General features: G+C 47.1%; 1 protein-coding gene across 1 annotated transcript in view; it reads right to left on the bottom strand.

Moving 5' to 3' along the window:
* The window catches only part of LOC147154145 (serine/threonine-protein kinase WNK3-like), a 44,799-nt gene extending 24,097 nt beyond the window's left edge, over positions 1-20,702 (bottom strand). The window contains exons 1-2 of the mRNA XM_086042094.1: positions 20,004-20,702; positions 5,800-6,950 (exon numbers count right to left, since the gene is read on the bottom strand). Coding sequence (XP_085898220.1) covers positions 5,800-6,627 — 828 coding nt within the window. The 5' untranslated portion in view covers positions 6,628-6,950; positions 20,004-20,702. The remainder of the gene's footprint in view (positions 1-5,799; positions 6,951-20,003) is intronic.
* Between the last annotated feature and the right edge of the window lie 235 nt (positions 20,703-20,937).

The following is a 20,937-nucleotide window of genomic DNA, read 5'->3' as shown; positions in this document are numbered from 1 at the left end:
CCGTTGTTAAACCCAGCTTTTTTCCTCTTCGGCAGCTGGCTTGAAGTACGGTAACTTGAAGTACGGTGAGATGAAATGCGTAAATGGGTGCAGCACCTCCTCACTTGAGTGAGCAACACTGTGCATCTCTTGGCACAGTCTTAGGAAGTGTTTCAAAAGTTTTTGTGCTTATTTATTGAGCGTGACTGTTTGATAAGTGCGAGAGGCGAGCCATTTGATAAACTCGCAGCAAAGTACGAGAATGGCGATCGCATTGCCGATGTGCCAGGAAATACGTGAAGGCCACATCATCGACAACAGATTTTTGTGCGACGGGTCCGGTGACTTTCCACTTTCCTGGTTTGAGAAACATGACGAAAAAAATCTTAGAATTCAAGAAAGAACTCGGAGCCAAGTACAAAAATGGCGACTACCCCCTCCTCCACCACCCCTTCTCCTTTTCCGTAACCCATCAAGAGTCTTCAATATGAGTAAAAGCAATGTTTATTGTTCATTTATCCATTTCATCCGTCTTCGTATCCATACAAATGAACGGCCGTCTCATATAGTTACAGGAGCCAGAGAATAGCCATCGATGCGTTGCGAGCTCCAGGCTTGGGCTGACCAAATGTGTCTGGTCCGTTTGGGTCGATTGGGTTCAGCCACAGTGCATTGTATTTTGTTGCTAAATGTAGACATTCATCAATACTATGTCACCGCATGACCTCAACTAATGCAAATGGTTCCTGGGTGATCAGAAGCAAATGTTGCCTAGCCGGCATCCCTGGCAGCCTGGTCATCCTGGAAGGGAGATCCCTCCATCCCTCTCAAGGATTCTGTCTTTTTTTCCCCCGTAAATGTTTTCTTGTTTCCGGAGGGCAGGTCTCGACCGGGGGATGTCGTTCATTTTTGTGAACTTTGCGGGCCTGTGAGGAAGCCCTTTGACACACTCTTGTGGGCTACATAACAAAGTTGACCTGAGAACCAAGAAAAATCCTCTTAAACTCCTCTCCTCTATCTTCTTATCACAGCTTTTTGCTTTTTTTTTCCACACCAAATCAGCGATAAACCCCCAAATAGGTTCTCTTCTAAACGAGAGGCCTTTCGAGAACCTTTGAGTCAAAGCATTGTTTGGAGAGCACGAGGTGCAGATTACGCGATGACAAAACTAATCCAGGTACTTAATGGCCTTAGAGGGAGTGTACAGTATGAGCTGTGTTGAGCTGCTCCGGTCTGGGACAACTGGGTTGAACCAGTCTGCTTTCTGCGGCCGCCGGTATGCTGTCTGTGCAGGGTTTTTGTTCCAGCCTGACAGGTCCCGGCCGTAATTAACTCCCCGGATCACGCTGCACGCTCGCTCACACCGGACGGAAACTATGGATAGCGAGAACGCAAAATGGGACAAGGCTGACAGACCGACACATAACCGGAGCATTGATTTGTTGAAAAATACGTTTGAACTTTTATCATACACGTTGTCATCGTAGAACGTGAGCAATCAGTGCGCCTCAGTAAAGCTGGTTTGAGTCAGCATTCGTTCATTCATTTTCTCTGCTGCCTTGTGTGTCTTGCCTTTTCATTTCTTTTTTTGTGACACTTCTGAAAAGACGACGGTGGCCAGAGAGGAACATCCACCAGACGGTAATTCGAAGTAAGATCAATCACCATTAAGCCATGCTTTTAATTTGGTAGCGTGCTCAAGTAATTTGCAGACTAGAAGTCGCTCTGTAGATAAGTCACATTTTGGGCGGGGGGCGGGGGGCGGTAAATTTATTCGACAAAAACCGAGAGCAAGAATTAAATAAAGCTCGGGCTCTTACCCACAATCCCCTTTCCCTAACGGGCGCATTGGGAGATAGACTCCGTGCAAGCAAGCACTGCTTCACTGCGACCGTTGGGAAAATCAGGGCGTTGTTCAAACGCGCCATTCGGTTATCCAGAGAGCCGGACGAGGCCAGTGAGTCAGGCGGGACAGAGCACAAGCTGCTGATTGGTTTAGTACGTATAGGCCGTTGACGGCAGCAAAACAGTTCCGATTGCATTCGAAACTTCCGCTTGGAACCATAGAAAGGTTTTTCTTTTGAGTTTAAAATGGCTTACCATTTTAGCCACGGAATGCGTCACACATGAGTTGCCATGACTACTACTACTGCTTCCATTTCTTCTTCTACTTTCTTTTGGTGGTTGGCAAATACTTTTTTGGGGCAAATACATTACGGCCACTGTCTGTCCACTGGCGGTACTCGCGCTCAACGGCAATTTTTCGGTTCAAACTTCTTTTTGTTATGCCCCCGACAAATTACGTTTTAAAAGGCGATCAAATGAAAATTCGAGCAGCATCTTCTTCGAGAACACGTCCGCTGATGGCCGATGTAAGGGAGATATGCCACTACTCTTCTCCGCCTGTGGAATTTCACTCAGAGAGGGACAGGAAATAGCGCAAGGGCAATTAATTTGCCCTCTTTCATGCTGGGTTTGCCTCGGCTTCCCCGTCTCCGTGGACAGAGGAAGATAAGCAAGGTGCGCCCACGAAAGGCACGCGCTTGGAAATGCTCTTCTTAAGGCATTAGGTTACGTAATCCTTTGTTTGTTGTGCGCATCACTGTGAGTCAATTACAATTTGGATGTCATCAATGCGGCTCGGCGCGGCGCGGCGCGGCTCGGCTCGGCTCGCCCAAGCACTCAGTCAAATGCCGCTGAGCTTCGGGAGGACTTTGCTAATCATCGGGAGTAAATGGCGCCGCTCATGTGACAAGAGTGTTGTAGTCAATGCGGCGCTGGATCCAACAGTGTCGAGCCTTGCCGCGCCCGCGTGTGTACGTGCGCTCTTGAGTTTCCCCTCGGCATGTGGTGACTTCGTATTAGCTAGGCAACTGCTGCTCTCTGGGAGGGATGCCATCGTAATCCTCCATTTGGCTCCTCTCTTTCCCACTCCGTCTCGCGGCTTTTTTTTCCCCCATGCAGGACCTCTTGTCACTGTTGTAGCGTTTCTCTCGCACTCTCCATGTGTTTTGTCTTTAGCAACAGCCTGCCAAAGGTTCACAGAATCCTTGACGTAAGCCTAGACAGTCATATGCAGTAGAGCAGGCTCTTTCCGACCAACTCTTCAAGTGACAAAACGCAGGCGTAGCAAAAGACAGACAGAGTTAATTCATCGATGCTGGCTGAAATGACGTCGAGCGAGTCGCGCCCAAGCCATGGAAGGAAGTGTTGTTGAACCCTTGAGATTGGCCAGTTTTCGCTTCCACGTGGCTTAGCGAAAGGTTCGTCAGTGTGAGAAGCTACCGTAGCAACCTCCATCTTCACTCACGGCTCCTCCTTGTCAAATGGCAGAAACAAGCGCAGACGATCCTGCTGATCAAAATGCTGCTCGAATCAGGCCGAGCCCCCAACCAAGCAGGAACTCCCCGGAAGCGATGCGGTAACAGCGTTTAACGTGCTTGAAAATAGGCAAGGCTTGTGTTCGGACATCCGTGCGACTACAGGCCACCCTTTCCGAGGACACATTTAATCAATTGACGCTGGTTAAACTGAGGTCGGCTGATGTGCGCTGATGGGTCACATGACGCTATGTGTCAGTCATGTCTTTTTGTGCCGCTCCATTCGAGGCTAAAGCTCAATTACTCTTACACTGAAATTAGACTTTAATACTAGAGCCACTCAGTAAGTGTTAGCAATTTGTACTGTTGTTGTTGTTTTTTTGGCCGATGGGCCGCTGGGCCTCGACTGTGGTGAAAGCTGTGTCGGGCTGTGTCGGATAAGCGTACTGGGCTAGTGACCTTTCATGTCCTCACAATTCAACTTGCTTGTATGCATTTGCCCATAAACGGTAGTAAGTACCAATACCGGCAAGGGTAGGTACCAAAAAGCGTGGCGGTCAAAGTGGATAGCAGCACGACCGAAGCAATGTGGAGGATCAGCTCCGAAGCAAACACACAAAGCGCGCAGTCAAACCCGGGACAAGACTGCTTGCTATTGTCGCTACTTTCTATTCTCCTCCGCAAGAATGTCTCCCACCACTCACGTTCACGGCATGTTCCAATGTTCCCCATTCCGCCTCGGCTTTCATTTCCATCTCACGCTTGGTGACGTTAGACAGGCAACAATGTGTGGGATGGCTTTGGTCCGAGTGGCCCAAACGATTCATGCATCATGGTTAAAAACAAAGGTTAAAATAATGTCCCTCTTGGAACAAGTAGGACTCCACAGAAAAGAGCCTTGAGGAGCCAACGATTGTATCATTCATAACAGCTTAAGAAAGGACAGTCATGGTCCTCCTTGACACCCTCAAGTGCTCCTTGTCATGCTGCGATGTCAAGGCTTCAAAGCAAGAGCTCCTGCAATTTGACACCTAAATGAGACGGAATTATCAGCACAAAAATGATTTGAAACACTCTCAGCACCTGCAATGCAATGCCGTCTTTTCCCTCAGCTTTTTCTTGTGCCCCTGTTCTGTGCAAAAGTCACAAAGTTGATCTGCAAATTGCCAGAGAGCTACCGTGAAAGATGGAACGGAGGTGGGATGCTTGCTCGGTGCCTGGAAGGAATAGTTACTGGAAGAATGGGATGCGACGCCGAAAACTTGTGCCAAGCTATTGCCGCCGTGTGAGTTATGTCACAACTCACGCCGGCACTGACATGTTCCAATGATTTGCATGCGGAAAGCCACCACAGACACAGTAATGTCCCGCTTTGTTGGCTCCTGTGTGAAAGACAGGCAAATAAATACTGGCTCCACTGTGACATCGCTGATCCGCCATTTTGGAGTCCTGAGAGGGACTACTTTGACATTATCGCACTCACGTCAAGAGAGGCTACTTGCAGGGAAAGGGACCAAGGCCTGCTGGTAATAGTGGGGGGGGGGGGGGTAAGTGAATAACTGATGCCACCCTCACAATGTTTAAACGAGGGCTGTCACTGTCAAATAGTTTTAGAATCGGTTATTCCATCGATGAATCAAGCATGTTTTGTTTTGATTTAAAGTGCATTACAAAACCATTTTTTCCCCGGTTACTGTTTTATGATCAATTCTTGTTTATTTTGAATTGTTGACTGATCAAAAGAACAACAATTAGGCAATCTCACGCAAGAGGGATTGATGTTGTACTCACCAACCTTTTGAAGTGGATTCACTTTTGGTTGGTGATTGTTTTCCAAAGTAGAAGCAGATGTTTGCAAATGTCTTATTTTGATTCAACACAAAAGATAATCAGTCCGCTTTCACAAAGGACTACAGAAATCAGAGAATAATGACTGTCGAGAGGCTGAAATCAGAAGATTTGGACGCATTGAAGAAAAGCAATGATTCTAAACAATTACTCGACTGATAAAATAGTCGTAGATTCATTTGATTAGTTGTTGATCAATCGATTCATTTTGACACGTCTAGTTTGAACTGCGACTATTCTACTAGGATCCTGAAATACATCAATATCGTTTTAAATTCATCGTAAAACATTAGCCTTCTAGATAAATGCCTTATTTGATTTTCCAAAAATGTTAACAAAAGTGAGCACGTGCACATAGCGATGCCTCTCCACTAAGCTCCCAGGCTAAACTGAGCTCCTCCCAGGCAGACAAATACATTGGTCTCTCAGGGATGGGGATGTATCGTTCAACGCAAGCGCGTTGACACAAATGACTACTTTCCTGTCAGCCAGAGCTTTGACCTTGTAGCGTCTTGGAGTGTTATATGAAGAGCAGACGCTTTGCAGTGACGAGCTCGGGACAGGTTCCGTAGAAGAAAATCGCGAATTTGACAACTCGTCGGCAAAGCTTCACCGTGAAAGAGAATGTGAAAGAAAAGAGAAGTCGCCGTACCTGCAGTTCGCACCAAGCCACCTCCACCCAGGTCTCGGTGTCCAGGCCTTTGTAGACGGTCTTGAAAGCCCCTCTGCCCAGTTCAATGTCAAACTTGAGGAACCTGCCTCCAGGAGAGGTGGCCACAGCCTTCATCTCTGCCTCCTCCTCCTGCTCGCGCTCCCTCTCTTTCCCCTTCTGGCCGGGTGAGGAAGGCGGGCCACCCTTGCCGGGCTCCAGCTCGGTGGGGCGGGAGGGCTCCTGGCGCAGGGCGGCGCAGGACACGGCTCCGCCGCTGAAGACTGGATCAAAGGAGTGCGGCTCCAGGTCGGGCGCGCTGCTGTGGGGAGCTTCTGCGAGAGCCACCTCATGGTCCTCCTCCTCCTCCTCCTCCTCCTCGCAAATCTCCACGCTCTTGCGGAAGAAGCGCTTCTCCCTCCGCTGACCTTTCTGGCCCGTGTCAACTGGCAAGGTGGACGCTGAGAAGGAGCTTTCGGGTGTGGCGAAGGCCACGGCGGGCTGCTGGTCAGCTTCTCTGGCCCTCGCTTCTCCGGCCCTCGCTTCTCCGGCCCTCGCTTCTCCGGCCCTCGCTTCTCCGGCCCTCGCTTCTCCGGCCCTCGCCTCTCCGGCCCTCGCCTCTCCGGCCCTCGCCTCTCCGGCCCTCGCCTCTCCGGCCCTTCCACGGCCCGCAGCCTGAGATGGGAGCACGTGCGAGGGGCTGCCGCTGTCCCTGTCAGTCTGTCTCTGCGTGTTTGCACCAGCCTCCAGCTCCAGGTCCTCTTCCCCCTGTCCGTCTGGTTTCTCCGCCGAGTCCTCCGTGCCTGTGGGCTCTCCTGGGTCGGTAGCCATGGAGATCGTCTTTTCTCTCAGTCCGCCGAGACCAGCGTTTCTCCTCCGTCACTCGGCAGTCTTTTTTTCCCGCGCTCACACTAGTGGCCCTTCGGCACTTTGGTCGCTCTTTTGCTGGACATTTTTTCAAGAGTGAGATGACAGAAGAGTTGTTTATGTCCTGCCTTTGCTTTGCAGCACCCTCTACATTTTCTTCAGAATCCACTTGAGGCCACCAATACAGTAAGCAAACAGCGGTCCTTCAAGGCTGGATTAAAACACTCAAGCCGCGTATTTCCACGAGGAAAGGATGGAGTCTTCCAGCCAATGCCTTCAACGAAAGCCTGCAAGACAAAACAAAAACAACACAGACAGTGAAGCGGCTGGCTGAGAAGGACCATACTATACGTTGTCATACTTTTCTCCTGAAATCAATCCAGTACATTTGAGGCCCTCTTCATTTCCAGTGGAAGGAATCTCAAGCAGGTCTGAGATCATGACAACCTACCGTATTTAACGGCTCAAATGAACCTCTCTTGAACTGGTGCATCAACTTCACACGTACAGTTAGCCTCTAACGCTTTTGACTCTGGTGCCGTGCTGTATGATCTTGTAGCTGACCTCACTTTAAAACCTGCTCACATGCTAGTGTTTACATGATTTGACCTGTGGACACTCTCATGAAAGAGCGGCCAGAAGATCAACAGCGGCGAACTTTGCACAAACTTTCTGTTTCATGTTTCTGTGATCCGTCTATGCTTAATCCGTCTATTTTCCCGTCGTTCGTCAACCGTCGGCAAAACGGGCGTCCGTCAGCGACGGATAAAGGGAGCGGTCCGCCGGATAGACGGATCGCCCATCTGGGCTTTTACTCAAGTATCTCTTTCAGGTGCTCTATACAAGACGGGCCACAGTTAGTCAAGCCTGTCCTGATCATGAAAAATGGATGAAGAACTGCGGACCTGAGTTCAGTGTGAATATTTCATGTGCAACGGGACTGACAAAGCGTACTGAAAGCACAGTATAAGGCTTGTTTGATTATATGGAGCTTTGGAAGAGCCTCTGAAAGCTTCAGGTGAAACTAAATACAAAGCATTTCCAAAACTGCTGTCGAGCAAATCTTGTACACGTCATTCTTGTAATTACTTCTTCTCCTTGTTACTACAGTATTATCAAACATGGCCAAATGACGACTAAAGTCACTATTGCAAACAAACTGACTCGACAACCAAACGAGTGGGTCAGTGAAGGGCCACTGCTAAGGTAGCCCCGTCTCAGGTTGCGGCACTTCCGAGTTCCAAGTCCGACAAGGCATCCACAAGGGCCGGTTGCGCGTGCATTTGAAATGCGCTCTTGCTTTGCAGACGCAGGCGCAGTCGGCAGCAAGTCTCGACAATTTCTTACAATTCAAAAGCAAAGCCTCACGCGCCTTGCGACCGGCTTTGAGACAAGCCAAGCTACTTGCTGTCAGTCAAATTGCAAACACCATCAGCTGATGCGAGAACAAGCGCCTGGAGGATTCTCAAGTACAAAAAGGACTTCCAGCTATGCCGCATTCCAAGACGTCGTGGCAAAACTATAATTAGCTTGAAACAGGTGGCTCTGGTATCAAATGATAACACGATGCAAAACGACAATCTGCATGATCAGAGACGCTGTAGCGTTGATTTAAAGGGGACATCCAGTATTTGAATTGTTTGTATACAAACTGTTGGGTCTGCGGAGTGCCCGTCTATTCAGCAGGCGTGAAAATACACAACCAAGTCAATCTTTTGTGAGCTCTCCAAAAATGTGCACTGAATAATGCCAGGTTATGATGTAACCGTGGGGCTCACTTGGATAAGACCGTATCCAATAGTGTTTCTCGGCCCATGAGCGGGCAGCTACACTGGGCGAAGATCCGTCATTTGCAAGCGACGTTCGGAGTCCGGCCGTCTCATCGCATTGCACTCGCGGGAAGCTCTAGCAAGACAAAGAGCTATATTGTCCGCGCAGATTAGCATCAGCTAACACCGTTAGTCAGCTAAGTGTTAGATGATTTGTCCGCGGCATTTGCCACTTGAAGAAATCAGCTGCGCTAATTGATGGATCCAAAAGTCTTATTTGGCAGCTGTCTGATGAAGCGTTGCCGCCACCAGTTAAAACACCACAGAAATTTCTTGGGAAACTTGCTTTTTTTTTCTTCACACTCTTGAGGAGCTAGGCGGACCTCTGACTTTGTCGCAGCGCAATTAGAACCCTCCTTCATCTCACGGCGGAAACACAAACACACAAGTCAATGCCAGGGCTCGAGACTAACTTTTTGCTCTGGTTGACCTGGTGCGCACAACTTTAGATTCAAGTTTAAGTGATATGAATTGGTAAAGGATTAACTAACAATCAGGTCAGTGGTCATCATAAAGTTCTTTATTTCAATCACAATTCCACGAGACTCACTCAAAAGTATCGGTGCTTGAAGTGCTCTGTGTCAGAGTGCTCGTTAGGACTTTTGAACATGCTGCATCAGGCCTTGACTTAACATTCAACAAGTTGTCAGTCAGTCAGTCAGTCCCGAGCCCTGAATGCTGACCACCGTGGCGTTACAATCGGCAAAATGTTACTTTACTGAGGGTAGTGTGGACAGGAAGAGCTACGTACAAGTCTAATGCGAAATAGGACATGGAATTGACTGAACAAGATGCTATGTAAAGGCGCTGAGTGACGTTGGGGCTCAAGCAGGACGTGGGGACAACTCGGCTCGAACACATCAAACGCTAATAGAGGCGAATTGCCTCGGAGGAAGGAGCTTATTGGCCATGTCCTCAGGCCAAGGAGTTGCCATGAAATCCACATACCGGACAGAGTTATCACAGAACATCAAATTAGTTCAACCTATCGCTGTCTCGCAATCACACGCGCACACACAGTCTCCATTCCATACACACAAATGGTAAACGCAGAGGCAAGCTAGAATAAACATTGTGTTTCCACCTCTCTTTCTTTCCTCCTCATGAGCATCAACAAGAAGAAGTCCCGGTAAAGACGAAAAAGACGGTGTAATTGTGGCCAATGAACGGGTAAGTCACGTCAGCCGTTTGCTTGAACTCCCCAAAATGGAAGTGCATAATACCGCGCCGTAGGGGTTGGCGATATGACGATTAGGGATGAGAATTTAGACTAATTTGCTCGCCGACTAGTCTCAAACTTTATTTGCGACTAGTCGACTAGTCTATAAGCAAGAAAATTAACCGACTAGTAAAATACTAAACGTTTAATAAAACGTAGACGGTTAAGCGGTTAAACGACTAGTCGCGCACATCCCTAATGACGATATTACATCGTTAAGGACTTTAACGTGTTGACGATCTCATAAAGCCGAAAGATCGTTTGATCGTCTACAGGGCACTTTCTATCCAGTTTAGCTCTATGGCGGCGCAAAGCCGCTGACGCGTACCCGACCAACCAATCACAGCACTCACAGTGCACCGTACGCGACACTCCCCTCCTCCCTGTTTGTTTGTATAGCGGGCGGGAAGCTATAGCGGAAAGTCACCACGAGGCAGAGTTGGTCCCGAAAACAAACTCCACATCCACAGTGTCGATTTGGTTTGGCTTTTCCTCGGAGGAGAAAGCGCAAACCGGTTATTTGCAAAGTTTGCAAAGACTCGGTTCGGACGTCAGACGGCAACACGACAAACCCGTTTAATCACTTGCGGACACAGAGACAGCACCCAAAAAACTACGCCGACAGCCAAAGCAAACGGAGATCAGACGCATGGTAGCCAGAGGCGGCCGCTAGCTCAGAGCTAACACAACCCACGGTAACACAGTCACGGACAAAAAGGCGGCTCGACGGACGGCGCAAGCGTACCCCGGCTGCAGACGGAAGGCAATAAACGGACTGGGAATTATGGGTAAAAATGTCCGTTCTGGTATTAAGTAAAATATAGTACATGATCATTCTAGCACATTTTTAGTAGGATACTCAAATACTGAAATACTCAATAGCTGCAGCCCTACATTACATTCAATCTGCCTGTTACACTGTCCTATTTTTTTATTTTTTACTAAAACCCTTGCTTCAGGTCCCTGGGATTAATCTGCAAAAAAAGATGCTCAAATTTAGTCAATTGTTCCTCAAATGAAGTCATTGATTAGCAAAATTGCTCCTCAAAGATACAAATATTTCGAGCGTTGGTGACGATGACAAAGCAAAAAGTGTTGCGTTCACATCACACAACACGTCATGTCACAATCCTTGTGCGTTCACTGACACGCTTTACTTAACCTTTGCATGGTGTTCGTGGGTCTGTGAGACCCGCGTTCAGTTTTTATTTCAAAAGAAAAAAAAATGACACAAGGCCTATCAGAAACCTTCTAATCATTGTGGTAACACACTGTTATGGGATTTTCTTTTGTTTTTGAAATGACATTTTTTCCAAAGGAGGATCACATTAATTCATAAATGTGATCTAACAACGGTCGAGGGCAAACACTAACAATGTTTGGTTTGCTGTTCATATGACTTTGCAATTGGGATGTATGAAAACATCTGTTGAGTATTTGAACAGCAAATGATTGGATTGTGTCGTTTTGAAAAGCCAGTGAGCTCGAGTCTAGCGGGTCCGCCAGAGCCATCAACACTGGCTGAGTAACAGAAATACAAACACCATACGAGGGTTAGATAGAAGTCCAGACGATTGACATAAAAAATAAATAAATAAATAAGACTCTGGTAAACGCAGAAATAGTGATTCAACTCCTACACTTTACTAAAAGTAGAAATTGGACTATAGATTATGAAGCACACTTCAATCCCAAATTAAAAATACATTTGAATTGTTTACTGATACACGCTGCTACGTTAGCTTCTTACATTAGCCACCGACTAGTTAGTTGCCATTTGCTCATCACGTCATCAAAAGGTGGAATGTTTCATGAGTGTGTTAATTTACATAAGTGGTTGATTGCATGTTACACTTGTTAATACATTTTTTTTTTTAAACATGTATAAGTTAACCTTTATCCTCATTGGTCAATGACGACGAACTCTTCATAAAAACCAACTGATCAACGCAGGGCCACATTTGCCTTTTTAAAATGAACAGAGATGATGTGAAAAATAAATAGTTACATGACTATGTAAAATAGTCTTCGAGTCTCATTTTTTAAGTTAAATATGAATTGAATTCTATAATTAATGAAGCAATTGCCTTTTTGATTCAGCGCACATTAAAATTCCTGAATCTAAACTGTTGCAGGGAAAATCAGGCAGGCAGCCAAAAGAGGAGCCATTTGTGTGTGTGTGTGGGGGGGGGGGGGGGGCACGTGTGTTTCACGTAGCTGAAAGAAGTGGATAAAAAAGAGTCGAGGGGACAGGAAGGGATTGTCATTGGACAGCAGAGTTGGAAACCGGGGAGCTGCAAGAAGAGCGGGAGGGAGCAAGGGGCTTTCGGAGAGGGCTGGGAAAAACGTGTGTGTGAATAAGGACAAGAGAGAGATCAAGAGGGGAGGGCCGCACAGACAAAAGAGGGCTGGAGGGATTTGCTCGGATAAAATATGCGCTGTGTTCAACGTGTGAATGAAAGCAGCAACTATAGCTAAATGTCTGTGCCAACAGAGGCAGCCGCTGTACAGTTGCTTACGAGACGAGAGGGAGGAGCAGAAGAGGTGACTTTCAACAACAACAGCGACGAGAAAAAGCGGGGGGGAAAAAAATACATTGCCCATGTTCATTTCATTCGGAACTTCCCACGGAGTATTTAATGACATTTTTTCTCCATACTGTTCACAAAGGGTCTTGTCGACAATCACATCTGCATATGTCGGACTTATTATTCATGTACAGTTGCATTTCCACCTCTGCGGCTGGCCCTCATTGCTTGCTGATGGAAACGGGCGCATAGATTGGACAATTGTAGCGTGCTGCTACACTTGGCTGCCACAAAACATGAATGTCCCCATTATTGTGGGACAAATGAAGGCTTATTCCATAACAGCGGATATCCAAAGTGACAAAGTCGACGCACCCCTGTTGCCAAGATTTGACAAATGGACACCAAAAGAAACCATTTCCAAAAACGTTTTCGACATTGTCACCTATAGTCTGTACAACTCAACTGAAAAGAATGAAGGCTTTTAATCAGGGAGCTAACAAAAGAAGAAACAATCGTGGCTTTCTAATTGGGGATGTGGCAAATTTATGTCAAATTAAAGTCAGCAAACACCTTTCATCCATTTGAAGCACCTCTCATTTAAAAAAAAACAAAAACAAAAAAAAGAACATTCAGATGTTCTAGTTGGCTTTCCCGGACATATTTGTAGTCACACCAGCACAAGCAGTGATCCGCAGAGAGCTTCCACAGGATCATAGAGATCTCATTTTTCAAAAAAAGAAGGCTACAAAGCAATTTCCAAGGCTTTCATGCGCCAAACCAAAGTGTGTTTTATCTTTGTTTAAATAAATGAGCAGTTGACTCAGTGCAAGACTCGCAATAAGATTATACTGTGCAAACTAACACGATTAAACGGCTCCAGATGGGTGAATGGTGTACAAGTGAAGGAGTTCCCTTTCTTCGAAGTGCTAGCTCCGTCGTTAGCCGGCCACGACCCTCAGCGTTGCACGATGAGGTCAGTAAGACAATAACATGTCTTATGCCAAGAACAAACGAGAAATTGATATTAGATCGTTTTCCAGTCCTAGTTCACTGCTTTTGGGGCATGATTCCAAAAGGAACGTTTGACACAAACACAACAGCGCTCATGACCAAACGAAACAAGCACGGCGGTGGCGGCATCGTGAGTTGAAAGTGTTTGTCTTCAGCTGGAACCGGGGACTTAGTCAAGGTGGGCAGAATGATTCACAGTTCCAAATGCCAAATGTCCGTGTTCGCCCAAAACCCGCAGGCTTCTGCTAGAAAGCAAAACTAAGTAGAGAAAAGCCTACTAGAACAGCTGAACTTTATTTGGAGGCACATTAAGTGGGGCGGCAAGTATGTGTTGACTCCCATTACACGGGCCGAAAGAGCTACTGGCACTCGGTCGACCCTGATTTCGATCAATCGGCGATCCATTCCAAACGGCTTCACGGATGATCGCTTCCCGCATCTTCGACTGATCAATGAAACGTGAAGACAGATGTTGGGAAAGCGCTTTGCAACAGTGTTAAGAAGAGCGGCAATTACTGGTTTCACACTTTTGTCCGGACCAACAAGAAATTTTAATGGGTTCTTCCTTGTCCCGTACAATCAGGTCAAGTGTAAATCGATGAGTAGTTTTTGTGTGATCCTGCAAATAAACGAACGCTGGAGCAAGCATTTATCAAACAACATCATGGAGCTCATTCTCTGGAATGCAGACTGGCCAAAAGTCACAGCACTAAACGCGAGTCCTACACTTTCCTGCTATCGCCCCGTTGAATTCAACGATGCATTTGACTAGAACAGGGCAATTCATCGATTTTGGCAATAAATGAGAGGCTATACGTCGTGGCGATTTCTTTGGTTGTTTTTTTCGTGGCTTGCGCAGTTCAAAGCGCATCCCAACTGATGCGCATTCTCAGGGCACTGAATTGATGGCAACCGGACTCCTCTGTTTGTCTTGGAAGTCGCGCCGCGACGGACTCAGTGCCCCGAGAACGAAATGACCTGGATGAACGACAATATCCACAAGCATACTAATGTGCACCGCTTACTGCAACAACCTAGCCGCCAACAGAGATGAGCAACAGAAAGCCAAATGAATCCTGATCAATGTGGGCTCCGCGGAGTCAGGTGAATCCCTCAAACATTTGGTCTGCTGCAAGCTCAGCAATATACTTGTATTCTTTCTAAACTAATGCTATGCTATTGTTAGCTCGCAACCAACATGCTAATGGTACACCGCTAATGTAAGGCTAGACATAGGCCGGTATCAGATTCTGATGACTGATGACCACGAGCAACAAGATCGCAGTTTGACAGTATTACAATCAAGCTACGGCCATAAAATATATCTGGGGGAGAGACGAGTACATCGCAGAAGCCATGAAACAGCTGAAGAACCGTGAGTACTGCACTCCATTGCAGTCTCATCCCCGACATCAACTTCAGACTGATCTTACACATGCCAAACACGTGCTAAAAATGAAAATGGGATAAGTCAGTCAGGTGGTGTCAACCAAGAAGCAAATCAAATGACGAGCAAAGGCGTGTCACAGGTTCAGCCACCAATCGCTTCAACGGAAGAACCATTTGGGTTTGACGAGACGATGGCAATTGTGCTGAGCGTGTTGAATGTAATACAGCTGACGTTCTACGACGACTCAGCAACGGAGGAGGGAGAGTGCAAGTACTTCAAGGCTTAAAAGGAGAAATCGATACGGGAAGTAAAAGGACATGTTAAATACGACAAGAGTAAGTGTGCTTTCACTGAGATGAGAACTGCACTATTTCGTCAAACGGCGGCTGTTGCTCGGCAAGACTACAGCGTGTGCTCCGATAAAAACACATCTTGACATCCATCCGTTTTCTACACCACTAACCAGAAAAGGCATTCCGCCTTTCCGACGGACCGGTCCTTCCGTCCGCCTATGACGGACGCCCATTTTGTCGGCGAGAAACAATAAATGGGAGATTTCAAAAAAAAACAAAAAAAGATGGATTAAGCGGAAGTGGATTTTCGCCCCTCTATGTAAAAGTTTATAACCTGACATTGATGATTATTGTTTGGTTTGATGCAGGTAAGTTTGCTGCTTGATTCTCGTGTTTGACATCAGGCATGTTTTTGGTCAGCTAATGGGTCGGAACAGCGTGCCGCTTGACGTCAGGGTCACGCCGCAGACCGTTGACAATAATAGACGCGCGCTGGCGGACGAGTGCTGCTTGTTTTCTGCCCTTTTTATCTCCGAAAGAAACATGCCGAATAAACATTGCTGCTAGGGAACTTGCAGGAACGACTCCAGACACTGCGACCGTCCGCATATGAAGGATGTCTTCTTTATTCGTTTCCCGAAGCCAAATAAACATTGCTGCTAGGGAACTTGCAGGAGCGACTCCAGACACTACGACCGTCCGCATATGAAGGATGTCTTCTTTATTCATTTCCCCAAGCCAAAAACTCAGAGGGATAAATGTGAAGGATGGGTCAACTTGTGCGGACATCCAAGTTTAACGCCAGCAAGGTGAAGCCTTTTGACCTTCATACGTAGTCAACATTTGGTTGGGGGCCAGACGGTCATACAGATGACAATGCGGCCGATTGATTAAAATGATAGACGGAGTGACCGATGGACAAAAAGGTGGCTAGACGGATGGCGGAAGGGTACCCGGGCTGCGGATGGATTGCGAAAAACGGACCGGCCAATTTGAGTAAAATGCCCACCTCGGCCACGAACCCTGTTCAGAGTTGCGAGAAGCTGAAGGCTATTCTAGCTGACTTTGGGCAAAGGGCTGACCCTCTGGCTTAAGCAACAATTCCCCCCCCCACCCCAAAAAAGCCATGCCTAATTCCCACGGAGCGGCCAATTTGAGTAAAATGCCCACCTCGGCCACTAACCCTGTTCAGAGTTGCGAGAAGCTGAAGGCTATTCTAGCTGACTTTGGGGAAAAGGGCTGACCCTCTAGCTTAAGCAACAATTCCCCCCCCCACCCCAAAAAAGCCATGCCTAATTCCCACGGAGCAACAGACAACACGATGAGCAAAATGATTTCGTGCCACAAAAAAGTCACTGCGACTCGGTTGAGGAAGCATATGCAAAACGACGTTATTGCGAAGAGCGGCTCGCACGGGAAGCAATACTTCCGATACGATTTACAATTTACGCGGGGCGGCATGGCTCAGTAGTAGAGTGGTGGTTTCCCAACCCGGAAGTGGCGGGTTCCATCCCCGGCCGTTGTGACCATGACTGAGTATCCTTGAGCAAGCTACTGAACCCCCAGTTGCTCCTGATGCTGCGTCATCAGGAGGTAGATGAGGTACAGTGTGAAGCGCTTTGAGGAGCAAAGGTAGAAGAGCGCTATACAATTGACTGTCCATTTACAAGAGCGCCGCCCATCGCTCTTGGATAAATTCAAGGTAACGTTCATATTTTAACATCAGTCTGTCTTAAAATGAACGTTTACAAGCCAGAGACTGTCTACAATTATTGAAATAATACGTAAATGCTTGCTACCTAGACACCGTGGTTAGCTAGCGTGGCTAACATCAGCTCATTTCCGCTCTGGCGGAGAAAAGCGGAGAAGCAGCTACTCGTTTTCTGACAAGTACAGGTGAGTACTTTTCCTGATGCACGTGCTGCATTTTGATTCCTTGAAGTAAAATAGATTGCGTTGGGTGGAATTTTGTTGTTGTTGTTGTTATTGACACACGGTCACGGCCCACGCCCGCCCCGGGCTGCTCAGCAAGCTCACGGGGCAGATCCAGACGACCATTCCCACCGTCCCCGAGTGGGAATGGAACGCACGCAGCCTACACGGACGGCCGGCTCGTCTAGGAGTGCCTCAACCGCAACGGGCTGCTTGCTCCCGACCTCGTTTCTTCTCAACCATCTCGACTTGAGTAGTAAATAATTGCGGGTTGTTGGGTGGCGGCTTACGAATTGTGGAATTAGTGCCATTATTGCAATGCCTCACTCTATTTGCCGACCTGGAGTGACGCCGGTAAGTAAAAGGCGTGATATCGACAGAGTCATTATGGAAAAAGATGAGACTGCACGGGTAACTAATGCAAGCTAACGCAACTGCATTTCATCCCACGATTAACGTAGCACTGGAACGCATCCGGCCGGCCCTTGGCCCGCGCTCGGCGGGACTCCCGCAGAGCGAGACGCAGGCTCGGCGTCGTGGGAGACCCGCTGTGAAGAAAGGACGGCCTCCTCAAGTTGAAATCGAGACAACGAAACGGGGGCCATTAGTCGGCTCGCGAGGACGGCGCCCCCGCAGCTCAGCCGATGCACGAGCGACTTGAGCGCATGTGGCGTTGTCCACCTAAGCGGCACATGTTGACATGTCCCGAAAACATCGAGTGCATTCGAACACACACTGATGATTGTTCTCCTTGCACGAGCAAAGCCAAGGCTGCCTGGAAACACAAGGACTTTTGTCCAATCCAGGTCAGGCATGGGCGAGTGGAGTGTAGGTAGCGCACACTGCGGGGAGACACACAAACAGCGACAGTATGTGTTATCTAAGCCCGTTTGTTTCTTGTCTTTCATCGCCGCCACAACCATCCTGGAGCAGAGTCCAGGTGAGAAATTCACAACATCTCCTTAATGAGACTGTTGAATGGAAATTACGTGCTGGTTACGTGGCAAAGCATCCTTTTCTTTTTTTCTTCTTTTTTTTTTTTTTTTTTTACGCCTGCAAAAGGCTGGCTGGAACTTTATGGATGACTGAGCCGGCCGGCTGAGATCAGAGTTGACCGGAGTGGCTCAGCAGCTGTCGGCCTTTTTCAGTCGAGTGAGCGCCCGCTCGCCCTCGCCGTGGACGTCCGATGCAATACGCGCGCGTCAATACAGGAGGAAAAATACGAAAAACCAAAAGTGTATTTCGGGAAAAATCCCCGCAAGTCCGAAGCAATGAAAGCAACTTATTTATAGTCTGCGGCGTGCAAGGGCCACATGAGTAACCCGCGAGCCTGTTCTAAAAAGAGCTCACCAGTGCTGGGACATTGTGATTTCCCACAATACATCAATATTACCTTTCGTTTCCTTGCTGGACAATTTGAGAAGATGAACTCTTACATTGATTTACAGAAAGTGTGTTACATATTGATGTTTATCCTCCCTTGATAACTATTTTATTGAGACGTCATTAACACGATCGGTGTTTTCACATCGATGAATTAATAATGAGTAGGGCCCGACCGATCAAGTCGGCCGATTATGACCCTTCAAACATCGGCCACAATTTATGCAATCTAAGCATTTACAGCAGTTGTACAAAAGTAACACCTACTACACAGAAATCTAGGCCACAACCTTGTATCCTTAAATATACTCGTATATGATGAAATTTGGTGATAAAATGATTCTATGGACCTGTCATTCAAAACAAAGCACATTTTTACAAGCAATGCTTGGGTTAGCAATGTAAGGAAGCTGTGCAAGGAATTGACCTGGATGTCACTACTTTACACACAACCTAAAGTCATTTTGTTTAAGAAAATAAAAAATAGATAAAATACAAACATTGTGCAACATAAATCAAACATAAACATGTGAAATAAGACAAAGACACACATTCAACTACTGGTAACCAAACACACATACAGTATAGAATGACAAGATTAATGTCCTTGTAATTTCATTAATTAAATGCATTGCGCCACTCAATGCATTCTGGGAACCAAAAAGGGGGCTCATTTGTTTTTAACCATATACAGTATTTACAGTTGACCCCACTATTTGCAGTGAATAAGGGGCCAGGGCGGCACACATGACATGACACAATGCATTGGGAGGGGAAATATACTGCATATATTTTGATTGGCCAATTAATCTGTAAGGGATATTTTTTTCTTCATTAATCTTAGTTGTAAAATTCTAACAAAAATTTCAGGGACATCCCGAGTTCATTAGTTTGTCTTATAAAGTTAAATGAAAACTTCAATAGCTATTCATACTATTCATAGTATTCCAAGTTTTCCAACATTTCAAAAATAATGGAAATGTTCACATTTACCTTATCTTGGTTTTAATTTCAATCAAAAACAAAAGGTACAGAGAGTTCCCATGGAGTTCATAATAACAAAGTGAAAGGTCACTTGAGCAAATTTGCCAATTCAGAAGTGCGTTTGCCTTTTGCACTAATCAAGTCAAGTCAAGTCAAATGTATTTATATCGACCTTAATCGCAGGAAAGTCTCAAAGGGCTTCGCATGCCGACGGCATATACACGACATCCCCTGATCTTAACCCCCAGGAGGGCAAAGAAAAACTAAAAAAAAAAACATCTGAGGAAAAATGAGGAACCTTGAGAAGGGACCACAGATGGGGGGAATCCCCCTTCCAGGATGATCAGGCTGCAATGGATGAAGAGTGGGCAACATTGAACACACATTATGGCACTATACGGTGTTTGTTAAAATAACATGAAAGTTAATCAAATGAAGTGCTGCAGGAAGAATCAGCGTCTAAGCAGCTGAGTTTCAGAAAGGTCGGCGACCCCCGATGATGCCCGAAATGCAGCCGCCGGGCTATACGCGTCTGCCTTCATACTGTAGGTCAGGCTGCTGTCAGCATCAATGTTCAAAATCAACCCAAACACGCAATAATAATGTGGTGCTATAGTTCACGTCAAGGCGGGCGCGTGATTGGACACAACACAAGTAAGTCAATAATGCAAAGCAGCCATTAGAAGCGAGACATGGTCACGTGCCTCAACTGGAGGCTGACAACATTCCGACATCAACAATTCAATTCAATGAATAAACTTCACTCACCCGAATGCCACATTGTGTCTGTCAGGTCGCCGCCGATGGATTTCTTTCAAGAACAAAAAATTAATGAATAACACCGAGCCAATTCAGCGTCAATGAACGCTTTTCCTTTGTACGGCTCGATATTGACACTAACAAATCTATTTGGAAAAAGACGTTTACAAAAGCAGAAGGAAAAAAAAGTCCGGCTGTTGTATAATTTGACTGCGGTTGTTGAAGGGTTGAAAATGCCCCAGAGTAGCCGCCTGACCCTCGGTGACAGCCCGGTTGTCTGTGGAGCTCCGCCGCCGGTGGGGTACGACGGCGCTCCGGTTCTCCTCTAGCCGCAGGTCCCGCAGGTTGTATTCGGCCTCCTTCGCGTCCCTCACACGATGCCAGTCGCCGTCGCCGACGCCGCCGCCGCCGCCGCCGCCGCCGCCGCCGCCCGACGACTGTCCCCGTCCGCCGCTCGCGAGCGGCCATGCACGACTTGGCTAGCAGGCCAAACAATCTTGTTAGGTGCACATGATAACATTCTTCTTGTTGACAAGTCGACTGCGGCGGGCCTTGGACGGACGTGGCGGCTTCTGGTGTCAACTCAACGGAGTAGTAGTGCTGCTGCTGCTGCCGCTGCAGCTGCTCCTCACCCGTGTACACTTGCCACAGGGCTCACCCTCCTCATCACCTTCATCGTCATCATCATCATCATCATCGTCATCGTCATCGCCACTACCATCATCTTCATCAGCCAAGCGCCACACGCTCGTGACCAATCATCGAGCGCGCTGCGTCCACGTGATTACCTTTTCGGTCCTCCGGTCTTTCAAGCCTGTACTAGTCACAGATATTTGAATGCAAACGCAAGGGCAAATAAACGCTGCATAAAATACACCAACATTAAAATATGTCCCGAAAGCCTTTCTGCAAAGGCAGAAGAAAGCTACTTTTTCTTCCATGG

The sequence above is a fragment of the Filicampus tigris genome, chromosome 1, assembly GCF_054856515.1.
Source record: "Filicampus tigris isolate MCC_2025a chromosome 1, RoL_Ftig_1.0, whole genome shotgun sequence".
Taxonomy (NCBI): Eukaryota; Metazoa; Chordata; class Actinopteri; order Syngnathiformes; family Syngnathidae; genus Filicampus; species Filicampus tigris.
The sequence above is the reverse complement of the archived record's forward strand: the minus strand, read 5'-3'. Positions and strand labels throughout refer to the sequence as shown.